Consider the following 25,964-nt stretch of genomic DNA (forward strand, 5'->3'; position numbering starts at 1 on the left):
AGGAGTTTTCAGAGATGAACACAAGAGGTGGCAGAGGGTTAAAGAGAAAAGAAAAGAAGAATCAACAAAAACAAATTTTGATTGAAAATGTCATAGTGAAACCCTATATTTAGTGTTATCATTAAATTGTAGATAGGGTTTTGGAGAAGGTTCAGTGAGTACATAAGGATATGAATTTGAATTCTCAAATTTCACATAAGTCAAAGCCCATGTTGCACATACTGGAGATCCTTTGATGAGCTCGGAGGCAGAGACAGGAAATAAGAGGATTCCTGTACACTTACAGTCTGACACACACAGCAGTGAACAGCATGCAAAGCCTATTTCAACAAAAAGAGTGGAATCAGAAGTTGTTCATTGACCTCTAGCTGCACACCATGGCAATTGTTCTGCTGGCATGGACACACACCACTACACGCATATATACACACATCATACACACAGCTTAATAAATGAATAAAAAATAGATAATAAGAAACAAATATAATTGTGACATAAAAATATTGAATATGAACACAATTTATTCTATACATTTGTGTAACTATTAAAATAACTTAAAATAGAAAGGAGGAAAAGATAAGATAAAGTGTGCAGAAAGGAATCATTTTTAATTTAATAGTATCTTACCATTTACAAGAAACATAACTTAATGTATAGAAAACACAGACTTCTGTTTGCACACTAAGGGATTTCTTTCATATCCATAGTATACTTATTTCTGATCGTACCAGCGAAGAAAAATCGCATGAAGATAAACATTTTGTAATTGCTCAGGCAGTTTTTTCATTCATGAAAGCTTGGCTGTATCTAACATTTTCCTCAAGGCATCCTTGACATCTTTGTTTCTTAAACTGTAGATCAAGGGATTCAGCATTGGAATCACTACCGTATAGAACACCGATACCACTTTGTCCCTTTCCAGGGCGTAACTCGTGCTCGGCCGGGAGTAAATGAAGAGAATTGAACCATAGTACAAGGTGACAGCCGTCAGGTGAGAACCACATGTGGAGAAGGCCTTGAGCCGGCCCTGGGTGGTGCGGATCTTCAGAATGGCTGCGATGATGGAGAGGTAGGAGGCCAAAATAAGCAGAGTGGGAGTGATGACATTAGAGGCCAGTATGAAATACAGCACAGCCTGGTAGCTCTCCTTCACACCACACGCCAGCTTCACAAGAGGCGGCAGATCACAGAAGAAGTCGTCAATGATATTGTCTCCGCAGAAGTTCAGGGTGAATGTCTCGCTGGTGATAATGGTGGAGTTTACAAAGCCACCAAGGTAAGAAGCGGCAACAAGACTGGCACATAACCTGGGGGACATAGCCTGGGAGTAAACTAAGGGGTTGGAGATGGCCGCGTAGCGATCGTAAGCCATGGCGGCCAGTAGGTAACACTCACTGTAGGCCAACCCAGCAGAGAAGAAGAACTGAGCCAGGCATCCAGCAAAGGAGATGCTTTTGTCTTCAGAGATGCATGTTATCAGGATTTTGGGGGCATAGACAGAAGAATACCAGAGATCCAGGAATGACAGGTTTCCTATGAAGAAATACATGGGTGTGTGGAGTTGGGAATCACCACAGATGAGAGAAATCAGGGTGATATTCCCTAGGAGACTGATGGCATAGAAGACGAGGAAGATGAAAAAGAGTACCCGCTGTAACGCTAAGTCCCCCGTGAACCCTAAAAGGATGAATTCCTTCACCTCAGTAACATTCTTCTCATCCATGATTTTGGGTATTTATGGTACTTTCTGTGAAAAGATTAAATTATGGCTGAAAATGTCACTAAGTATTTTCTCTATTATTTATCATTCTACAAACTGGAAAGTAAAACCACTGGTTTGTACATGTTAGTCATTATGAGATGTATGTGTAGTGAATTGGGTACCACTACTAAGAACTGCAAATTAGCCCCATATTGCCCACATAAGTCAGTTACTAATATATAATAGTGCATGTCACATTTCCAAACTAATAATTCCATCTTTATGAATTTGTATACCATCTTTATTATTTCAAATCTTTTATTCTTTACTTTGGAAATCATAAGGCATTGATAGTTCAATTTTAATAAGAAAGTAAAATACTCCATAAATGACTTCAGAAATTAAATAATTGATGGTAATATCTGGAAATATTGATACTATATTTTTCTTTAATTCTTGAAAGGCAAATTAAAATACTTTTAAATGGCTTTATTCACATTTCTGCCTTAATTTATTAACTATTTTTCATGGATGCTGTAAACACACCCAGGCACTTGCATATATGGTGCATAATGATCTAATTGTACACTCCAGAATGCATAATGTCTGAGGCTTATCTATCCCAAGGAACTAGGGTTGATCCTGACAGAGTGGTACACAGTTTATTGGGTAACCACTTATTAGACTGAATTAGGGCAGGACAAAAGTAGATTAAAGACTACTTAAAATAAAGTAAAAAATTTTGATAAGAACCCTGTACCTCTACATTTTAGTCTTCTGGCATGAGAAGGTCCTCTACAGGCTATGGAAAGAGAAACCTAGACATCAACCCAGTCAAAAAAAACCCTTCACCTACAATCTATCATGCTTGCCAGATGTTCTAGGGGGCAATGGTGGCATAATACTTGTGGGAATGGCCAACCAATTCTGATTTACCTGAGGCCCATTCCACAAGAGGGAATCTATGTCCAACACTGCGTGGATGACCAGAGACTAAAGCCTGGATACCCCAGAGACCTAGGGTTGTACCAAACATGACTGGTCAAAAAGAAAGGCAAAGAAAATCAGCCCACAAATCACAATCCCAGAGAACCTAGACAATAATGAGGACCCTAAGAGACACATACATAGATCTAATATACATGGGAAGTAAAAAAAGACAAGATCTCCTGAGTAAATTGGGAGCATTGGGGACCTTGGGAGAGGGTTGAAGGGGAGGGGAGAGGTACAGAGGGGAACAGAGAAAAATGTAGAGCTCAATAATAATAATAATAATAATGATGATGATGATGATGATGATGATGATGAAATTATTCCTAATGATATTCTACACTCATAGATCAGTGCCTTGCCCAGTCATCATCACAGAGGCCTTCTCCAGTAGTATATGGGAGCTGGTGCAGAGACCTACATCCAGGCATTATGCAGAGAGAGAGAGAGAGACTAATCAGAAGTCTCCATGAGGTCCCTCACATCAGAAATGGGAAACCCCCAGAAGAAGGGGAAGAAAAACTGTAGGATTCAGAAGAGATAGAACATGAGGAGACCATGGCCCGTGGAACCAGATAAGCAGAGTTCACATGGACTCACAGATGTACCATACAAATAGAATATCATAAAGAGTAAAGAAATATGATGCTTTCAGGTAAAACAGCGGGAAAAGGAGGTAACTTAAGGCTACAAAACCAATGTTATATGTTCTTTCTCACGTGTGGAACCTGGCTTCAAATCATTTGTTTTATGTGTTTAACTTGAAGCAAAAGTGGAAGACAGTCAACTAGAAGGAAGACTTGAAGGTTCTTTAAGGGAGGAGTGTTAGTAAGTATAAGCACAGCAAAAGTAATGAGATGGAATCCTGGGGCAAGAAAGGCTTAAGCAAGGAGGGTATGAGAACATAGGGGAAATCAGAGTATGAAGAAGAAGATTCAACCCAAAAGGAATGTATGAAATATCATATCAATGTCTAGTCTCTCACAATCCAAGATATAGCAAATAAGTGGGAGGTAATAAAACATATGTGAGCTAAAAATAAGTGGCAAGAGTGGGGGTTAAAGAGCTAATTATTGAAGCCTGCTCTTTTCTGAAGGAAAACAGAGATGGGGTAGATATGGGGGAGAGGAGAGGTGGTAGGTAGCAAGAGTCGAGGGAGGGGAAACATTGGTCAGAATGTATTGCATGAGAGAGGCATCAATTTTCAAGAAAAAATAAAATAAAGTAATTAAAAATAATTAAATGGAGTGGATTTTAAGAAATAGTGAAGAGGAAGATCTTTGAGTTGAATAAATAAAACTAAGAACTATGAAAGAGTCTTACAGAAACTCACTAGTTAGTGGTCCTGTTAAGTTACTAGTTGCTAGTTAGTAATCCAACTTCAAAATACATCTTTTTAAAAATGTGTTTGAATTAAATTACCTTGAATTAAATTACCTTGCATGGGAAGACAACATAATTCCCAAATACATGGGTTATTAAATGAAAATCACAGTAGAAGTCATGGGATGTCTTCCTATAAGGTATTGGTCAGAGAGTCCTAAGAGGTCTCCTGAACTTGACAGTCTATTTACATTGCCCTAGATTGGCTACCACAACCACATAGTAAAACTATATTGAAAAATGTAGAGCTCAATAAAAATCAATTTAAAAAATTTCACAAAAAGACTATATTGATGAAGATACCAAAAACTTTGCCTGCAAAACACATAGAAAACTACCTCAAGTTAACCCAGAAGTTTCCTGCCTTGTGGGTAATTTGGACAGTGCCATAAGGTGCTATGCCTACTGTTGAAGGAACAAAGACATCAATGGTCTTACCCAGGATTACCCTGAATGTAGTGATACCTATTGGTACATAAAAGCTCTGTTATTTAGGGATAGCTAACCATGCTCTGATTGTATTTAAGGCCTGCTTCACAGGATAGAATTCTGTCTTATATTACAATCCTGGCTAGAAGCTCATAGCTACAGAGGTCATAGGCCCTAGAGTAGAATTGGCTAGTGTTTTCTTGCTAAATGGCCATGTTTTCAATTGTTATCTAAATATTTATGCTTATAATCATAGAACTGGGGTATTATCCATCTTAGTCTGGGAAGTCTCATTTTGAAGTAGTTACTGGCCAATGGATGGATGTATAATTGCTCAAAGTGCCAAGATTAAGAGGCTGGATGTCCAGTCCTAAGTAGACTACGTTCATACAACACCAAGCTTCAGAGAACATTGCAGAGGGGTATAAAGGATGTAAGAATTTATGGACAAGGAATGTCATGAAAGTTCTTTTTCTGGGTATGATATTGCTAGTGTACTCGTGAGTTCACAGCAGCTCTCATGACCTAAATGCGACCTAGACAAGTCCAAGCAAGCTGAAACTGTAGTATAGATGGGATAGATAATCTCCAGTCCCTATCCTACACTGAGAAACTATTAGCAATGGATTATTCTGGGCAGCGGGGAGAAACAATCATTTTTGAGGATGAGGGCATTTATAGGTTCCCATGCTACAGGGATTGGCCCAACCTGTGCATACACAGGCACAGCTGGACTTGTTTGCAAAGTTCAAATTAGGAATAAAAGCTGTGAAAGACCATTCTTTCCTAACAATTTTCTTTCTTCCAGAGTCATAAAAAATAATCTAAATATAAATGTGAGTATATATTCATGTAAATGCGTTCATCTGGGATCACCAAGTACAATTAATTGAAGGCTGTTAAATAGCAGATAAAAGACAATAAGCCACAGTCCAAATTTGTAGAGGTCAAATTTGTAAGGCCAAAAAGAAAAAAATCTGAACATTTAGAGAAGAGGGGAATAAAATAACAAGTCTTATCTATGGGATTATGTGAATTAAACATTCCACTAGACATTTTCTTCCATTTTATAATTACAATTAGTGGTACCCAAACAAGATAATGGACCATTCAGGCAGCGCCTACTAAACTTGGAAACTTTCCCCCTCAAGCTTCTTGTAAAAAAGCATTAGTGAAAAGTAATGTATAACATTGACATTACCATTCATGAGTATGGATATGCAAATGTACAGTCATGAGTATGGATATGCAAATGTACAGTCATGAGTATGGATATGCAAATGTACAGTCGTCATGAGTATGGATATGCAAATGTACAGGGGTAGATAAGTAGACAGAAAAAACACGTACTAATGTATTCTTGAATGCATCTAGTTGCCAGGCCTTGATCAGGGTAAAGCTATCTGCATTATACATGGATTCAAGATCGAATATAAAAATTTCTCCCTCCTAAATCATCCCTCCCTATTTACCAAATAATTCCTTTTATCAGAATTTCTTAAGTAAACGTCTCAAACAGTTACTTATCTCTCTCCTCTCAAAGCTTATTATATCCATTGACTGTGCCGTTCAACTTTGGGTTTGCTAGAAAGTTCTTCAGTTACATGTTTTACCATGAATACGCAGCATAATCCTAACATTTACACAATACACAATCATGAGAATATTAACACCTAATGTTTCTGACCAAACTTCTCTAAGTACAAAAAATGGTCTCTACAAGTTACAGGTGAGAATATAGGCCACAGATACAGAAAAATCTATTAAAATAAAAACATACACCATGTATGCATTAAACTAAATAAAAAAATTAAGAAAAATAAACTTTAAGCAGGAGGTATCTGAAGACTCTTCAGCTTTCCATGAAGTACAGTCACAGAAAGAAAACCTCACTGTATTTTATGAAGTGGAAGGTGGATTGCTTATATTAAATATGATTTTATTCTTTTTTGTATCATAATTTATGATCTATTTCCTTTAGTTAATTAAGTGTAATACTTACTGGCATGGAAATAAACTGTCTCTTCATCAGTATTTCAGTGAAATCCAGAGTTCCCCCCAATACCTCAGGATAAAACAGGTCTATCATAGAAACTTTCCAGTGAGAGTGGTACTGGGATCATATAAGCCTGACTAGCCCGCTGGGAGCTACTGCTAAAGAAAATATCTCCATGAGCTGTTCTGGTGCCAAGTGACCAATTATAGTGTTCAGTTATATTCTAGAACAAGGTTACCAGTGAGAGAGAGACCAATCCAATAATCAAAGGAGCCAATTATTGTAAAGGAAAAAAACTTTTTGTGAGTTAAATGATGAATTTAAAATGAATAGGAACTAGCAAGAGGCATTATCTTCAATGATATAGCCATTGGTGAGTTTCCCATTTTCTAATTGAAATATTTTCTCCATGTTCATGCGGGAAGGTATAATTAAACTCAGTGAGTAAAAAGCAAAAGCCAAACAAAAGAAATGATTGTAGGACGGAAACCTCTTGGAAAGAAGGGATTGGTGTGGCAAAGAGGGGGACAAAAAAATGGAAGTGAGGATAACCAGAATATAACATTTATATATATATATATGTATAAAAATATCAAAGAATAAATTCATTTATAAAGAAACTATAAAAACAGTGTATGTAGGAGATCCTAATAACAGTAGATATCCAGAAATGATTCTAGTCTATAACAAACATTATATCAATATAATTTATATTGTACAACTGACAATAAAAATATTTATAAAATATAAATTATATATAAAACACCTCATAATTAATGGACCTAAATTAAACATCCCTGCTTTAGTATATTTGTACTTATATACATAGATATGTGTAGACTTCACTCTTAATCAAGAAAACTTCTCCCTGTAACAGACAGAGATCATGATGGAAAACTATAAGCAATCAAACTTAAGAGTGCAGAGCCCAGTTCCAATGAATATATATATATACAAAACACTTCCACAACTAAGGGTCTGGAGATGTTGCAGAAGAGGAGGCAGGAAAATAGTAAGAGCCAGAGGACCCCAGAATTTTCTTTGAAATAAGTCTCCTACTAACATGAGAAGCAAAACTCATAAAGTCTCACCAACATTACCAACCAAATGTAAGTTAAATAAGAGTGATATCAATGAGCATACCAATCTGGATGTGGAAAAGCCCATGAAGCCTCAACCTTAAAGAGAGTATTATAAGAAACTGAGAGTATTGTTGGATTCCTTGGGAACTTGAGAGTGTGCCTGTTCTAATGGGAGCTCACCAAATCCAATTGGACCAGGACTGAATGAGCATGCAATCAAACCAGACTCTCTGAATGTGGCTGACAATGGGGGCTGACTGAGTAGCCATTGATAAAAGCACTGGGACCTGTTTCTACTGCACGTACTGGCTTTTTGGGACCCTAGTCTATTTAGATGCAAAGCTTCCTAGGCCTGGATGTAGTGGGAAGGGCCTTGGACTTCCCACAGAGCAGGGTTCACTGCCCTCTCTTAAGGAGGGAGGGGGAGGGAGGAGGAGGAGTGGGGGAGTGGGAGGGGAGTGGGAGAAGGAGAGGAAGTGTAAATTTTTGAATAAATAAATAAATAAATAAATAAATAAAACTGAGAAAAGCTGGGAGCTGGAGAGTTAGCCTTCCTCAATGAAGAGCACACTAATTGGTTGTCCAGAGTCAAATGCTCAGTCCTGAAAACATACATACAAGTAGCATTCTGTGGAAGGAACAGGTTATATTTAGGTGTGTGTGTGCATGTGTGTGTCCATCCTGGCTAGTTGTATGTATACAAGACACAAGCTAGAGACATCTTAATAGAAGGAACTTCTATTCTGAAAATGCCTTCATAAGATCCAGCTGTAAGGCATTTTCTTAATTAGTGACTGATGAGAAATGGTGCAGCCAATGGTAAGCAGTACTATCCATAAGATGTTGGTCCTGGTTTCTAGAAGAAGGCAGGAAAAAGAAGCTCTGAGAACAAATCAGTAAGCAGCACCACTCCTTGGCTTCTGCAGCAGCTCCTGCCACCAGGTTCCTGCCCTGGTTGAGTTTCTGTCCTGACTTCCTTCAGTATGAACAGTCCTGCGGAAGTGGAAGCTGAATAAACTATATCTTTCCTAAGTTTCTTGATCATGGTGTTTTCATCACTGCAACAGCAACCCTAAGTAGATAGGTTAAAATTAGATAGATTGATAGAGAGAGAGAGAGAGAGAGAGAGAGAGAGAGAGATCACATGCATGCATGCAATACCAGTTTAAAATGGGGCCATGAATTTTAAAAAGGGAGGAGGGGTATATGAAAAGGTTTGGAGGAACTAAAGGAAAGGGGGAAATGTTATAATTATATTCTCAAAAAAATCAAATGCCTTTTTAAAAAAAGGGGACTTACAAGTTGAGCTTGAGAAGGAGCAACCATGAAGTAGAAGTTTGAAGGAAAGTAGTCATCTTTTACTTCTATGGGTTTCAGTGGAATTTGGAATTTTTAGTAAGAGGCACAAAATAATACAGTACCCATGAATTTGAAATTAAAATTTAGCCTTGGCAATATTATAAAACAACAAAACAAAACTATGACCCTGTACCATGCTGCCACTGGGGTTCATATCAATGTGAGCGGCCTGCAATTCCACCTGAGGCCATGCTGACGTCTCGGTCCCTGCCGCTGCTGATCCAGGGCCATGTATGGGCCATGTCCTAGTGCAGCCGGGTTCTCTGTTGATGTCTGTGGCCCATGTTACTGCCTAAAGCCATGCAGATGTCATTGGCCTGTGCTTCTGCCTAAAGTCATATTGATGTCCACGGATGTAATGACACTAAGGGACAGGGCCATATTGATTTGCGTAGCCTGCACTGTCACCTGGATTGTGTTGATGTCCTTGATCTATGCTGCTAAAAAAAAGCTAGGATCGTTTATGTGGCCTGGCCAGCATTAGAGGTCCATGTTTATGTCCATGGTCTGTGCTGTCCCTGGAGACCAAGCTGAGGTCTGTGGCATGTGCTGATGGGAGATCATGAGGGTGTTTTTGGACCACGGTGTTGCCAGAAACCATGTGTTTGTCTATTCTCTGTGCTCCCACTAGCTGTAAAGGACAAAGAAGCTACTTTGTCCAGGCATTGATGACCATAGACTCACAGCTGAGAAAAAGGTACATAGAAGGCTTTTGTGACAACCCCTATCCCCACCCTACTCCCACCCCCACACCCCCAAAAGGTAACAGCTTAGACAGAAAGCCATCAAAGAGAACTTTTAACATTTTTCATAAGGATGCTGAAGTGGCTTCTGTGGATGGGGAAGAGGTTGGGTAGTGCAGGTCAGGCGAATCCAGTTTTCTTTAAGGCGCTAGCCACTGGGAGCTTGGCCATGCTTCTTCAATGACTATATGGGCAACAAAATTGGAACTTGCTTTTTTTTCTTTTTGTTTTCTTTTTCTTCTTCTGGAGAATTCATGCCATCTTGTGGTGCAACGTCTGTGGTCAGCATCTCCATCCACATGATAGACAGGGAGCTACATCTTCCAATAGATGAGCTCTGATGCACTGAATACTCTCAGAGAATCTGTACACGTCAAAATCTCTAAAACCAAGGATCTCCAACTTTTTACTATGCTGTAAAATCTGCGTGTGTTTAGGATGGAAACTTGTCCCGTGTGTCCCCAGAACCACAAGTCCAAGGAAGTGAGTCCCCTGTTTTTTTCCCTGCCCTAAATTCATTCTTAGCAAGGCAGCATTTCATAAATATTTATTGAGTTGTTATAATTATTAACATTCAGATAATCACTAAAACAAACTGATAAACTCTGTATTCAGTGCTCTCCATTTTACTGATATGCATCTTTAAAAAATGTATTCAGGTGTATCCTTGCTAAAAAAAAAATGGTAGAAGGAATCATAGGTACTGTTAAAAATATTTTCAGTTAGAGAAGATGGAGGCCTGATCTGTAATGATTTATCAGTTCATTTTGAATATCTGTTGCGCTTACCTTATCAATATATTTATTATGAACATATTTTTAAATATTTTAAATTGAAATGGCATTATATCATTCCCTCATCTTTTTTTACCCTCCAAGTCCTCACAATTATCCTCTTTTAAGTCCCTCCATGTTGCCATCCCTCTCAAGCTGATAGGTGTTTTAAAATTAAAGGTATTATTTTATTTTACATCCTGACAGTAGGACTCCAGTTTCTCCTCTCTCCTCTCCTCACATCCTCACATTCTCTCCCTCACCTCTCTGCTCTCCACCACCCCCATTCACTGTCTCAGTTCCAGAAGAAGCAGGTCTCCCGTAGGTATCAACAAAGCATGGATAGCCTCTTTGTTGTTGTTGTTATTATTATTATATTTGGCACATGGTGAGTGTGTGTTTGTGTGTGTGTGTGTGTGTTTAAACAAGCATGCCCTCTGTATTGAACAACTGATAACTGGGCTCATCTCTGGAAAAGTCTAACTCTCCTACCAGCAGGCATTAATTGTTCATCGTTCTTTACCAAGGGGAAGCACCACACGTAACTTTCGCCTTCCACATTAACATATCTGTTGACACTGCCCACTGTTCCAGTCCTGTTTGTGCAAACAGTTCTAGGAGAAACTGTTCCACAGGATTCCTGATAGTCTTGCTTTTACAGTATTTCCACACCCTCTTCTAAGATGTTCCCTGAGCAGGAACTGTGATGGGTGGAGATGTTTTGTCTAGTTCTGGATTTCTGGGATGGTCTTCACTTGCTGTAAAGTGAAGCTTCTTCAACAGCACTGATCACTATACTTACCTATAGGTATAAGGATAAGATTCAGAATGTAGTAATTATAGTCTTCTAGCAAACTGCTGGTAGTCCATTCTAGTCTAAGATCCATGCTCTCACCAGCCGAGGAAATATAGCTAGGTTTTTAGTACCATGCATGATTTTCCTTCTGTCAAGTGGGCCTTAGAGCCAACTAGACAGCTGCTGGCTACTACCAGCCTGGGAGTGCCACTGTTTGCCCCTTTTAACATAACCTGTCATGCTGGTAATTGCTGTTCATAGGTGTTGTCCATAGGTTCATAGGTATTTTATCTGGTTCAGACCCTTTAATTGCTTCCTTCCTTTGGTCATAGTAAACTTTGGTACCATGAGAGATATGCCACAGGAAAGAGGCTTTCAGGTCAAATCCAGCTCTAGACCCAAGTTCTATGTCCTAAATAGATGGTCTCTTCAGCAATAAGGGTCCACCATCAACCCCAAGGTCTACATGGATAATATTGTTTTGAGAGTCACCTGGACTACCCCAGCCAAGCCTTCAAAGGGAAGTTCATGTCTGGTACTGTGGTTTTCTTAGTCTACAGTTCTTGTAATGAGCACTGTCAGTCCAAGTGATTAAACTTCTTTTAAGAGAGGGGGGATAGAGGGAAGAAAGGGAGAGAGAGAAATGTTATGTGTCTGTGTCTGTTAGGGTTTCTATTGCTGTGATGAAACACCATGACAAAAATATTACTGTCACACCTCACGAAAACAGAAAAACACCTAGGATTTATATGAAATCACAAAAAAATATCAGAGTCAAAGTAGTCTTAACCCAAACTAAACTATCAAGTAATAGTGACCAAAAGAGTAAAACACTAGCGTTAAAATAGATCCATAGGTAAACAAAATATATACACAATCAAGAACTACATACAATCTGTTATTAAACAAATGTGCCATGACTGCACATTGTAGAAATGAGGGGATTTTTTTTTAAATAAATTGCATGGGGAAAACTGAGTATTTACATGGAGGTAAATAAAATTAATCCATATCCCTCACCTTATCAAACATTCAACACTCAGTGGCTTAAAAACATAATTCTAAGAATTAAACTATGGAACTACTAGATTTAAAGTAGCACTCGGGGGTTGAAACACGTAAGGAAATTTTTAGGTAAAAAGAAAAACAAAACCTAAAATGGACCAATGGAGTATGCCAAACTAAAAGGGATCAACTACAGAATGGAAGAAAGTATTAGCAAACTGCATATCTGATAGGATCTTTAGAGCTCCCTACTTCAACCTGGGGCCCGAGCAGTGCATGAGAATATTCTTTTCTGAATCTCCACTGAGATAATTTAAATGTGTGCTATGGTAAATGTGTATATACACAATGACTTTCCAAGCACAAGAAATAAAATGTTTATGCATATAAATATATAAATACATATCTAAAACATAGTATACCCATCAATTTTCTAGCAAACATTTCTCAGCGAAAACATCTAGATAAATTCACAAACAACCATGTGGATAAAAATAGAGAAAGACTAGAACAGTGCCAGCCAGTGTTCCCCTGAGAGAACAAAGCTGTTTCCTCCACTAACTGGCTTCTTCAGGAAATATGGGCTCTCATGTCCAACAAGCACCTCACTGCCATATCAGGAGTTTCATAATTATCACAATATAGATTTTATCTTTAAAATATTAAGTCCTTTAGAAAAACTATAAGTTAATCATAAAATATGTAATATTCCCTTTCTAGTTTGACATCTATTTGAGCTTGTTTTCCTTTCCTTTCTGTCTTCCCTCCCCTTCCATTCTTCCCCCCAACATACTCCCATCCTTTGTCCTTATGCCCTTTCTATCCTGCCTTTTTGAGCACATATCATGTTACTCTAAAACATCAGAAAGGTCAGGTCCTAGACCTGCTTATGATCATAACTTATTCTATATAGAAAAACAGGTTAATTCCCTATTTATTATTTGATTCCCTCATTTAACAAAGAAAAGGAACATCACAGATCACATGTAGTGTATACTTTTTAGTCAAGCATTCTCATAACTACATAAATTTCATGAATTTGGAGCCTGGGCTACAGTACTTAACACTCCAGAGAAACCATTAATTTAAACTCTTATTACCAGTGCAGGACTGGGTCTCCAAAGACAAACAATTCCTACAGATCATTCTAACAAGATGCCGTGAGCATAATTAAGACTTATCGGGTGCCCAGAGAAAAATAATTAGAAAACTAAATAAACGATCTGTCATACTTCTAAACAAGTTTCAGAGAAACCAATTAATAGGGACAATTAAAACTTCCTGGGTGTTAATTGGTGTTCAGCTCTGACGTCATCTCCCAGGACGTGGTAGATAGCAGAGAAGTCTCAGTTCTAATGACAGCCAGGTTGGTGAAAGGCAGAAAGGTCAATATGTAACATTATTGTTCATTAACTTACGTCTTGTCATCTTAGCCCTTGATTCTTTACCCTACAAACAAAACAGAATACAACATAACACATTCAATTCACAACAACCAACAGATCAAATACTAAAAACAGAAAGCTATAGGAGAGAGTGAAATTCAGATCTTCATCATGTGAATAGCAGAAGTCTTTCTAGATAGTCAAACTGAAATACCACCTTTTGATCTGGAGCAACTATCAAAAACTCTAGAATTCTCATCCCCTCCATGTAAAAGGAAGTTATGGATTCATCAGTGAGGAATTGCACAAGATGATTATTGAGTGTGTGCATGTTACATAAAAGAAATCAATACATACAAAGTCACCATTGTGTGGTTCCCTTTTTCCTTCTCAATCCTGGGCTCACTCTTAACTGCAGCTAGATCAGGTGGTTCCGGTCAAATCCAAATGATTGACTCTAGACTAAGAAACTCTGTTCTCGGCCCTTCCCTCCAGAAAAAAATAGAAACAACTCCTATAATTTTAGTGTTGAAACTTAATTCACTAGTATTTAAATTATCAGTCAAAACTAAGTATCTAAAGGGTTGAGAGGAGGCTCAGTGTTTAAAGTGTTTACTGCACAAGCATGAGAAATTGTGTTCAGATTCTCAGCACAAACTAAAAGCTGGGTCCTGTGGCACACATCTGTAATCTCACAGTGATGGGGTGGACATAGACATATTCCTGGTGCTTACTCATCAGCCAGTCTAGCTGAAATAAAAGCCACAAACTCACTGGGAGACTAAATCCAAAATGAATGTGGGGGCTGATAGAGGAAAACACCCAACTTTGACCTCTGTCTTTTACACATACACATGCACACGAGAACACACACATCTAAGCACACACAATTACTTACATAGTTTTCCTTTCCATAATACATGAGTCAAAAGTAATTTGTTGAACATAATGGCAGAAAGAAACTAGTGAAGACAGTCAATTGCAAATATGTATCTATCAGCATTTGAGAATCCCATTGGTGCTATAGGTAACATATTTAGGTCAAAAATCCTATTCCTAGAAATTAATTGTCACAAGGTTAGACCTACTTCAGCAAGGAACAGCAGAGTCAGTCTTTATGTATATATTAAATTCATTGTTTGGATCTGGCAGCTCAGAGAATCAATCCTTAAAAAAATGCAGCAAAGCAATAATTGGAGAGAATTAGTGTATACCAACAGAGACAAAGATTTGGGAAACAACAAATGGTTGCCAAGGTGGACGGATATTCAAACTCAAGTTTGCAAAGTCTGCAATCCAAATCTCTCAATATAAGTGTAGCTCTCACTCTTAGTTAGAGAAGCTCCTTTTATTTTTTTTGCAGTTCTTAAATTTTTTTAGATTATCACATACATTTTATTTTATTTTTTTCCTCATTTTTTTTATTAAAAATTTCCATCTCCTCCCCTCCTCCTCCCCCTTCCCTCCCCTCCCTTCCACACATACCCCCACTCCGCCCCTCTCCAAGCCAAAGATCCATCAGGGTTCCCTTCACTATGTTAAGTCCAAGGTCCTTCCAGCTCCCCCTAAGTCCAGGAAGGTGAGCAACCAAACTGACAAGGCTCACAGTGAGCCTGTCCATGCTGTAGAGTTCATGCTCATGGCCGTTGTCCTTGGTTTCTCAGTCCTCCTCTATCGTCAGCCACATTCAGAGAGTCCGGTTTGGTCCCCTGTTCCATCAGTCCCATTCCAACTGGACTTGGTGGTCTCCCGTTAGATCTGTCCCACCGTCTCAATGGGTAAATGCACTCCTCACGGTCCTGACTTCCTTGCTCATGATCTCCCTCCTTTTGCTCCTCATCAGGCCTCCTTTTGCTCCTCATCAGGACCTTGGGAGCTCAATCCGGTGCTTCTATGTGGGGCAGAGTGTCTTCCAGACATGACAAGGATGCTGTATCATGGAATTTCAACAACATTGTCAGTGAATAAGACTTGCATAATAACAATGCCAGTTTATATGCCAATGTAGACGGAAGAAATCTCACAAAGTCCCACACCTAGATGACAAACTTTAGGCAATAATGGCTGCTTAAGAGAATCAACTCTCTATAGAGCTGAGGCCCCCAATAGGTTTTTCAATTCCAAGCGGTCACCTAAAAACGTGAACATTTTGGGCAGCATTAAATGGAATATATAATACATATTATATAATAATTATATATATGAGTGTAACAGTAATAAATATATAATAAACATAGATGTTGACGTAACAATAATAAGAATGAAGTCATGAATTTGAGAAGGAATGAAAGGATAAAGAGAAGGTGAAGGGAGAGAGAAAGGGATAGAAATGATATAAATACAGTACTTATGTATAAAATTATCAGAAAGCCCAATTTAAATTTTAAAAGAATGTATAAATCAAAAACAACATCACTGGAAGAGAGGAAAGACAAGGGTGAAATGATATAATTATTATCTCAATAACTTAAAGAAATATTTTAAAAGATATCATTTTATAAGTTTCACAAAATAAATGATTATGTGTTAGTCCAAAATTTAAATACATTCTTTTTTAACTTATGTCTACGTTTACACTTTAAATGACTAATGTTGGACACTTTTTTTCCATGTAGAAAACTACATTGTAACTTTATCAAGTTTCCCAAAAAGTACCTTGGGTTTTTAACATGATAACATAGTATGTTTGTTGTAGCCCTCCCTCCATTTTAACAAGACATCAATGTCTTATATAAGTAATCTCTGACATACTATTTATAAGGAGCTGTGAAATTTAACTGTTCTTTAAACATCTCTAATATTTTAAATGAATCTTATAAAGCTACGTATAGTTTGAAATTGTAAACATGCCTGTCTTCATTGTGTAATATAAAGAAAGAATGGAGTAATTGAAATATCCACATTTTTCTGCTTATGTAATTCAACAAGTTTTCATGGTGTTATGAATAATTGTTTTATTGCTATCCAAAGTATAAATTTAAATTTTGAGGTTATATTTTTATTCTGGTCATGTTGCCTCCACATTCAATCTAAAATAAGATGGTTTTCATCAATTTTAGGGGGAAAATAAGGTTATATGATAATAGATGAATTCATAACCAATTTTCTCCTGATAATGGATAGAATCCTGAAAAAATAATACTTGTCTAGGATATTGTCATTGTCATTTCTGTTCTAAAATCTAAAATAAAATAAATGTCCTATGGAAGTAAAATCAAATCTCTCGTTCAAACTTTTTAAAATGATTTTTGTTATTTTAAATAAATTTAATGTTGTCATATCATATTTTATTTTATTTTACAGAATAGTTTTAGTTATTTAATTTTGTGTTTGGTGTGCATGTGTGTGTCCTAGCGCATGGAGGTCAGACTATGACCTGCGAGAGTGAGTTCCTCTCTTCCACTGTGTGCATTCCTTGGACCAAACTCAAGGTGTCAGGCTTGGCAGCAAGAACTTTTAAAGGTAAGCCATCTCAGTGGGACTATATAGAGATACATGAGATGAATTAGCAATACCCCAACAACAAGGTGGGGATAGCTTTTATGACGTGAAAATTACCGTCAAGGAAGATAAGTGGCAAGGGCAAGACTGGTCCAATACAAGGCTCTATCTGTGGATTCACACGTTTTCTTCTTTACTTGACTCGAGCCTTTCTATTTGGAAGGAGTACACTGGAGCTGAGAAGGTTCTGGATGTCAGCACCCTGAGGACTGACTGCAGGGCAGACCGAGGTTAAACTGTGTGGTGTGAGATGAGCCACTTCAGCATCCGACCCGTTTCTTGTGAAAACAGAACTGGTAGGAATACCTGCCTTGGGTGGGTTTTTTTTTTATTGATTGTTGTTTTGTTTTGTTTTGTTTTTATGAACATTAAATGCAGACAAGTCTGGCAGAGCCGTTCCATTTAAAAAAAAAAAAAAAAACAAAAAAAACAGGCCGGGCGGTGGTGGCGCACGCCTTTAATCCCAGCACTCGGGAGGCAGAGGCAGGCGGATCTCTGAGTTCGAGGCCAGCCTGGTCTACAAGAGCTAGTTCCAGGACAGGCTCTAGAAACTACAGGGAAACCCTGTCTCGAAAATCCAAAAAAAAAAAAAAAAAAAACAAAAAACATTAAGCCATCTCACTGACCTTGCCGCACACTTTCCAATTAATGATGTGTCCCACAACTCAACCTTAGACACTCTAGTCCTTTCTGATTATCCAGTAAGTAGTTCAAATATTAGAACTGATTTTCATTATTTTATTACCTCATCTGAGTCTACCAGGTAGGCACACATCTGGTGGAGAAACGTAGAAAGCCAAGAATGAATCAAGTTAGAGAAGAAATTAAAAAAAAAAAAAAAATCACTCATGTCTAAATAACACACTGTGCGGTTCACTTTTCTTTAATGTCGACATTGACAAGAAAAGATACAAATTCAATTCTCCTAATGTTTAAGACCAAACAGGTCGACGGTGCTGCCCTGGCATAACTGACCTTACTTGGAGGTTTTCCCAGCCTCAATTCTTTCTTTTTATTTCATTAAAAATTTCCATCTCCTCCCCTCCTCCCCCTTCCCTCCCCTCCCCTCCACCCATACCCCCACTCCCTCCCTCTCCAGGCCAAAGAGACATCAGGGTTCCCTACTCTATGTTAAGTCCAAGGTCCTCCCAACTCTCCCCAGGTCCAGGAAGGTGAGCAACCAAACTGACAAGGCTCACAGCGAGTCCGTCCATGCCATAGAATCAAAGCTCATCGCCATTGTCCATGGCTTCTCAGTCCTCCTCCACCGTCGGCCACATTCAGAGAGTCCGGTTTGGTCCCCTGTTCCATCAGTCCCATTCCAACTGGACTTGGTGGTCTCCCGTTAGTTTTGTCCCACCGTCTCCATGGGTGAACGCACCCCTCACGGTCCTGACTTTCTTGCTCATATTCTCTCTCCTTCTGCTCCTCATCAGGGCCTTGGGAGCTCAGTCCGGTGCTCCAATGTGGGGCTCTGACTCTATCTCCATCCATCGCCAGGTGAAGGTTCTATGGTGATATGCAAGAAATTCATCAATATTCTAATAGCCAACTACAGGAAGAGCAATGAAAGCAACGGCAAACACTTTTTTGTGCACCTTAGAAGTAGAGAAGGACCAACTAGGAAAGATATTTTCAACTAAGAGAGCAGAGCTGTCTTATCTGTTATTGCTCGGATGGCAGCAGACACGTAAGGATGTTTGACAAGTCGGAGCTAAACTCTGTGTCTCTAGGATGGGTATATACAAGCTCTTTTGCATGCCGTAGGAAACCTTTTATCCTCTATAATTAGGTCAACACCCATCCGTGAGGATTAAATGATTATTACATGATGAGGAAAGTTCATAAGCCAATCAAAGTGCCGGCCTTTCACTAGGGAGTCAGTGCACACAGGCACACTCTAAACTTTGCTTGATCTCTCAGCCCACACAAACCGTTTCTCCAAGCCTGTCATCTCCCTAATACAAGAACAGAAACATGGACAGGACGTTTTAAATGTTGTTTCCGTGCTGATGCTGCCATCTAATGGCCAGATGCGGCAATAGCATCGTAAGAAATTGCTACTCACAATAAAGGCCTTCCTTTATTGAACACACCTGATACTTCCCAAGCAGGTGATGACTTGAGGGGGGGAGGGGAAGAGAGAGAGAGAGAGAGAGAGAGAGAGAGAGAGAGAGAGAGAGAGAGAGAGAGAGAGAGAGAGAGAGAGAGAGATGAGAGAGAGAGAGAGAGAGAGAGAGAGAGAGAGAGAGAGAGAGAGAGAGAGAGAGAGAGAGAGAGAGATTCTCATTAGTTCTGTGAAATGGTTCATGTTGTGAATACCCTATTATAGAAAAAGTTTGACTCTAATATTCTAAATAAAATACAGGTAAAGTCTAAAACTAAGTTGGTAAAAAAATCCAGGGTATAAAGACATTTTGAAAGAGTATTTATTAACCTAAAGCTAGAGAAACATCACAGATGATGGATGTAAGACGCTTATAAGATCCAGAGGACTAGGCTGCTATAATCCAAAATGATCACACAAGGTCCAGCCAATAGTCCACACCCTGGATAATTTAAATATGTCAGGGATAGAAACACTAGCGTGAACATCTAGGATTTCCCAGAGCACTCACAAATATTCCGCTGGTGTATATCACTTGTACTTGGTCACACGGCAACAACAACAGGAGACTGGACAATCATGTCATTCATCTTCCACCAAGAGCTGTCATTGGTTAGTATTGATCACAGTGTAATAGTCTAAGCCTAAAGGGAAACCGAGAAACGTAGTCATGCACGTTGGCTGAGGTACTTAGATTTATAGATAAAACTGAGATTTTATGTGAAAATTTTAGTAATCGACATTGGGATTCTTCCATATATATATTTATACTACAGAGTTAAATGTAGTGCAATTGGCTTCTGTCTTTCCTAGTGATTCTTTCTGTCTCACCTTATTATCCCAATGGTACACCTCATAAGGGCAGTGTCCCCCACACCCATGTATTTGGAAATGAACAAAATCTAAACACGTGTTTCTTTTGTGTGTCTCTCATCTTCACGGCTTCCCAGGACGCCAGGATCAAACTGTCCTGTGGGTAGATGTCGGGGACCAGCCTCGACAAAATACCTCTGGCCAGGGTAGAGGCGTGGGGATTTAGAAATATAGTAAAGAATATGAAGACATGAATGGAAATAGTAAAACAGAGAAACATATAGGATAGTATCAGGAGGGAATCCCAGTGAGTACTGAAAAATCTCCTGCCTTTAATTTCCAATTGCTTTAAATATCCCTAACCCCAAAAGGTGGGAGTAAGACAAAAACTGAATTAATATGATAAAAAGAAATGAACAGACAAACTGAAGGTTGCAGGCTACACCCATAGTTAAACATTCTGTTGCTAGAACAAAACAAGTCACGCTGACACCCTAGACCATTCTGTAAATCCCAGGTAGATTCCAAAGTTGTCTCTTTAAGGGAACTGAAACTTTGTTGGATCCCTAGACTTTTGTTTGAGGTAGGAGCAAATCTACTTCTCTTTTCTGGAAGCACAAGGCCTGGCTATTAGCCACACCTGTTGACAATAACCTTGAGAGAACAGAACTCTCTGGTCTAAATCCAGGCGGGATCTTTGTTTGAGGAAGAAATACAACGACCTTGAAGGAATAGAGGTTAGTTCCAACTCTCTGGCCTTTGGTCAACATGGAAATAGACGCACATTTTCCGAGAAACAGTGATATAGAGTCATAGGATCAGTCATAGTGGAGACTTGAAGTAACCCAATACCCTTACTGGTTGAACCAGTCATGCCCCAATGCCACCCCAGTCACCCCAGTGAACATGTGTCCTGAGCTGAGCTTCAGTACGCCAATAATCAGTGTGGGTATATGATTGACTGTTGGCCAAGTTAACAAAGTAGCTTTTGTTATGTTTCTTTTTCATTTGAGAGTTTCAGTTAAATAGCATTGTATATTTCCTCATTTAAATCGTACAAAAATAAAATCAATATATGAAAGTACTCCATAATATCAAATTCTGTGATTAGGAATTCAGCTGCCACCAGGAGGTGGCAGCACAGTCCTCTAATCCCAGCACTAGGGAGACAGAGGCAGGCAGATCTCTGTGAGTTCAAGGCCAGTCTGGTCTACAAAGTGAGTTCCAGCACAGGCTCCAAAACTACAGTGAAACCCTGACTCAAAAAAAAGGAAGGAAGGAAGGAAGGAAGGAAGGAAGGAAGGAAGGAAGGAAGGAAGGAAGGAAGGAAGGAGAGGGAGGGAGGGAGGGAGGGAGGGAGGGAGGGAGAGAGAGAGAGAGGGGAGAGAGAGAGAGAGAGAGAGAGAGAGAGAGAGAGAAAGAAAGAAGGAAGAAAGAAAGAAAGAGTGTCATCTGAAAGCAGAATGCAGATCACAGGGTATATACAGTTATGTTTTCTTTTCCAAGTAAAGGAAGCAATAGCAATGGTGGCAAATGAGGTAGAAACACAAATCCTGCCTAAATAGCTATTCCTTTGCCTGTGACTCAGAAACATCATTGAGTAGCCTGGAACCATGGGAACATTGCAGGTGTGTTTGCTTTCCCTGGAAGCTCTTCTAAGAGTCCCCCACATGTTTTGTCTGTGCATCTGTGAGTGTGTATGTGTGTGTGTGTGTGTGTGTGTGTGTGTGTGTGTGTGTACATGTGCATGTATGTGCATGTGTATGTTCAAGCTTAGGTACATGTGTGAAGAAGGTCAGAAGAAAGACTCAATCATTAGCTTGTATTTTCCATCTTGTTTGAGATAGAATCTCATATTGTTCTCCATAGTTACTGGCAGAGTAGCTGACCTACAATCTTCTGGAAGGTTCTCCTGTCTCCACCTTCCAAGGAAGCTGGCTCTACAGATGTGAAATTCTGCATCAATTTTACATGAGTTCTGGGGCTCTGAACTTGGGTCCTGACGGTACCCACTGAGCCGTCTTCCCAGCTCTATAAGCTATTTTTACTCTATTAACTAGCTGAAGTGTATCTAGGTCCTTTTCTCTTTAGGCAATCCTACTGTTGGCAGGAATTTCTATTAGAGACATCCTAGTTCAAAATAGTCATGTTTTTAAAAGCCAGAAAACCTTACCGAACCTAATAAATAAATATAAACTTGATCCCCATACAGGATGGATTTTTATCACAATTGCAAGGGGAGGAGACTGTATCTTCCAACAGCCAAAAGGGTTCTCAGTTAAAAAAAAAATAAATCAGACAGTTAAAACACCAGGTTAACTACACAATTGAAGAATCACAAACTAGAGGATGAAAATATAAGACTCTCTCGTGCTATTTTATCATTTTATATTATTAAAGACATTTGGTTGTGTTGGGAGCAGTGAGACCCCAGATCCTGAATTTCTTGTAATCCCCTGATCTGAGTGCCTACAGCTGCTCTGAGCACAAGACCTTCAGGAGTTCCTGATGGCAGGAGAGTGGTTTCTGGTGGGTTTGGCTGGGGCGTGGCTATCTCTATATAATCTGCCCCTGAACACAATAAAGGGGGCATTCTTAGGGAATTCAAGGATGACCCGTGTCTCTGTCCGAATCTCGAGAACTGGGTGCCAGCGCACCAAACGCAGACACGGGGGCGCGGTGCGCGGAAGGGTTGGGTACCAAAATTTTCAGTGGCAGACCAGTTAAGAGACAGAGAAGGTGGGAAGACAGTGAGCATGGAGTTGAAGCTTGCCCAGCACTGTGACAGTGTCAGTGGATTACCAGTGACACAGGAGTGTGTGCCATGGTTGACAGGAATTCTGAAAAAGAATCAGAGACTCAAAGAACCTTGCTGTCAAGTACAGCCCAAGCTTGGATAACTTTTGTTTTTAAGGTGACAGGCAGTCGCTTTTATTTTTAACCAAAAGTGGTAAGCACACTCATATCCGAGATTGCTCATCCTAGCCTCCATCTAATTGTTTAAAAAAATAAATTACAGAAGTTAAGTGGAAGAACTTTCTTAGCTACAATATGAATCTGTTTTATGTTCCCCTATTGGCACTGTTTCTGTTTCCTTGGCAACTTGGCTCAGATTCCAGGCTTTCATTCCGAGATAACTGCAGCATACAGTCTTGTTTATGTGCCCTCTGACCTGTCTGGGTCTGCAGCTCCTGAGAGAGCCTGAGCAACCAGTCTGAACCCAAACCAGTCTATCCTCAATCATGGCAAAGTGCTGTATTTAGAGTGACCCCAACACTTGAAGCAAGTCCGACTGCACTCTGAAGAAAAGAGGACTATAATACTGTTTTACACCAGGGTCTAAAGACCAGGCATGCTGGACCACGATGCTGTTTTCCCTCAGGGTCTCCTGACCAGGCATGCTGGACCACGATGCTGTTTTCCCTCAGGGTCTCCTGACCAGGCACGTTGTGACCCAGCGACCTCATTGTGAAATCCTTTTGAGCAGGGCTTGAGATAGATCCACAGTCTGGTTTTTCCTTGTATCACTACATTATGCTTGACCTGTTTTTATCTCCTCAGTTATAGATCTTAAGAAGCATATAATTGAAATAATTATATTTTATACCATATACAACCAGCATAATTAAAAATCATGGTAGATTCTGATTTGTTTCAAAAAGTCACTTTCAAATAAAATCTTATCTTTTCAAAGTAAGCAGAATTTTTTTAATCTTTGAGCATTTCATACAAGCACCTAAGACATTTTGATCAAATACAGATCCTTCCTTGTTTTTTTAACTCTTTAATGTTTTCAAGTTGGCAGAAAGTTAGTAAAGTTATCTATAAACTTCATCAACTATTGTTTGTTTTGTTTTGATGTACAAACAAAAAAGCTAGTGTGAAAATAAATTATACAGGAAGAAAATTAAATGAGAAAAATAATTGAAATTACTTTCACTCTAAATGAAGTCTTCTGCCCCTTTTTTTCAATTTTATATGTAGGAAAAAGGGACATACATGCTACAATGTACTGCTCATATCTGTTGTTCCTGTATTTATTAGATTTTACTTTACTTACAGTAATAAATATATTTAAAAGGAAAAACACACTTATGTAAGGAGTTTTAACATTCGGTACATGATTAAATAAAGCTTAATTATTTTATTTAATAAAATAAAATGTATTTTATGTAGTAAAATAAAAGCTATGTGGAAGGATAAAAAGGTGCCAATTATGTCAATTATAAATTCTGCAAACTTTATTATGTTAGGATGATATCTAGGTAGATTCTATCACATTGATCAGCTTTGCCTTAAATCTATTTTCTGGGGAGGAGGTTGAAGGGTGTTTTTGTTTTGTTTTGTTTTGTTTTGTTTTGTTTTGTTTTGTTTCTTGAGACAGGGTTTCTCTATAGCTTTGGAGCCTGTCCTGGAACTAACTCTTCTAGACCAGGCTGGCCTTGAACTCACAGAGATCCGCCTACCTCTGCCTCCTGAGTGCTGGGATTAAAGGCGTGCGCCACCACCACCCGGCCCCTACTTTCCATTCTTGATGACAATTTAGTTTTTAAGGAAGAATTTGGCCTTGGTGACTGTCCTGCCCACGGCCGCTTTCACCTCCTTATTCCTCAGGCTGTAGATGAGTGAGTTGAGCATGGGAATCACCGCCGTGTAGAACACGGACACCACCTTATTGAGGTCCAGAGAAGAGATGGCACTTGGCCGCACGTAGATAAAAAAGAGAGTCCCATACAAAATGGAAACCGCCGTGACATGGGACAAGCAGGTGGAGAAGGCTTTTCGCCACCCTTCAGCAGAGCGTATCCTCAGGATGGCCATGAGGATGTGGAAGTAGGACACTAAGATAGTGGTGCTGCTGACAACCAACACAGCTCCTGCCACAATGAACACCAGCAGTTTATTGATCCGTATATCTGCACATATGACGGAGAGGATAGGAGACATGTCACAGAAGAAATGATTGATGATGTTGGAGCCACAAAAGGGAAATCGGAAAGCAGCTGTAGTGTGAGTCATGGTGTTGAAGAAACCAACAGCATAGGGTCCCATCACCAGCTGTATGCAGAGTCTCTGGGACATGGCCACGGAGTACAACAATGGGTTACAGATGGCCACATAGCGGTCGTAGGCCATGGATGCCAAGAGAAGGCACTCGATGGCCACAAAGAACCCAAAGAACCATTGCTGCAAGGCACAGCCCATAAAAGAGATGACTTTCCGTTCTGCAAAGAAATCTGTGAGCATCTTGGGGCCCACAACAGAAGAGAAGCAGATGTCCACAAATGACAGGTGGCTGAGAAAAAAGTACATGGGAGTGTGAAGACGAGAATCTACACGAATGAGAATGATCATACCCAAGTTTCCTGTCATAGTAACCAGGTAAAAAAGCAGAAAGAGCAAGAAGAGGAAGACCGGCAGCCTAGGGTGGTATCTCAAGCCAATGAAAATGAACTCTGTGACCCTTGTGTAGTTGTCATACGCCATCTGTAAGGCTGGTCTCTATGGAAAGAAAAATGAGAAACTATAGGAGAGTCACGTCTCTCAGTAATGCACAAGAGAAGAAACTACAGCCTGAAGCCACAGCACTGGATTTTAGGATTAACAAAATATACTAGCATACGTGTTATCCAAAGAGTAACCATGAGTTAAAATATTATAGAGAAAATGGGGGTGTAAGTATGAAAGGGTTCAACATTACCTGTAAAATCATCCACTGCCTTTACAGTCCAGAGGGGAAAGCATTGCTGTTATTTTCATTAAAATTTTTAAAATAATTCACTGGAATGTCGTTCTCAAATAACCTTTTCAAACTAGACATAAAAACAATGATTTGTATTTGGGTGCAAGCTGAGTGAAACCAACACCTTACTTAATAAATGCCAGACTCTAGGTTTGAT

The 25,964-nt window shown here is 39.3% G+C and overlaps 2 protein-coding genes across 2 annotated transcripts; both read right to left on the reverse strand.

Annotated features, from left to right (window-relative positions):
- Window positions 1-787: 787 nt before the first annotated feature.
- LOC119819454 (olfactory receptor 1013-like) lies at window positions 788-1,723 on the reverse strand. The gene has a single exon (XM_038337670.1). It carries the CDS (start codon window positions 1,721-1,723, stop codon window positions 788-790), a length of 936 nt encoding a protein of 311 aa, XP_038193598.1.
- A 22,883-nt stretch (window positions 1,724-24,606) lies between these two features.
- On the reverse strand, window positions 24,607-25,551 carry LOC119819435 (olfactory receptor 1009). The gene has a single exon (XM_038337648.1). The coding sequence runs from the start codon at window positions 25,549-25,551 to the stop codon at window positions 24,607-24,609; it is 945 nt and encodes a 314-aa protein (XP_038193576.1).
- Window positions 25,552-25,964: the final 413 nt, after the last annotated feature.

Source organism: Arvicola amphibius, chromosome 7 (assembly GCF_903992535.2).
Source record: "Arvicola amphibius chromosome 7, mArvAmp1.2, whole genome shotgun sequence".
In the NCBI taxonomy this organism is placed as follows: Eukaryota; Metazoa; Chordata; class Mammalia; order Rodentia; family Cricetidae; genus Arvicola; species Arvicola amphibius.

What these genes read in the sequence shown, in the direction of transcription:
- LOC119819435 (XM_038337648.1), bottom strand. Translation starts at nt 25,551, where the DNA reads ATGGCGTATGACAACTACACAAGGGTCACAGAGTTCATTTTCATTGGC.
- LOC119819454 (XM_038337670.1), bottom strand. Translation starts at nt 1,723, where the DNA reads ATGGATGAGAAGAATGTTACTGAGGTGAAGGAATTCATCCTTTTAGGG.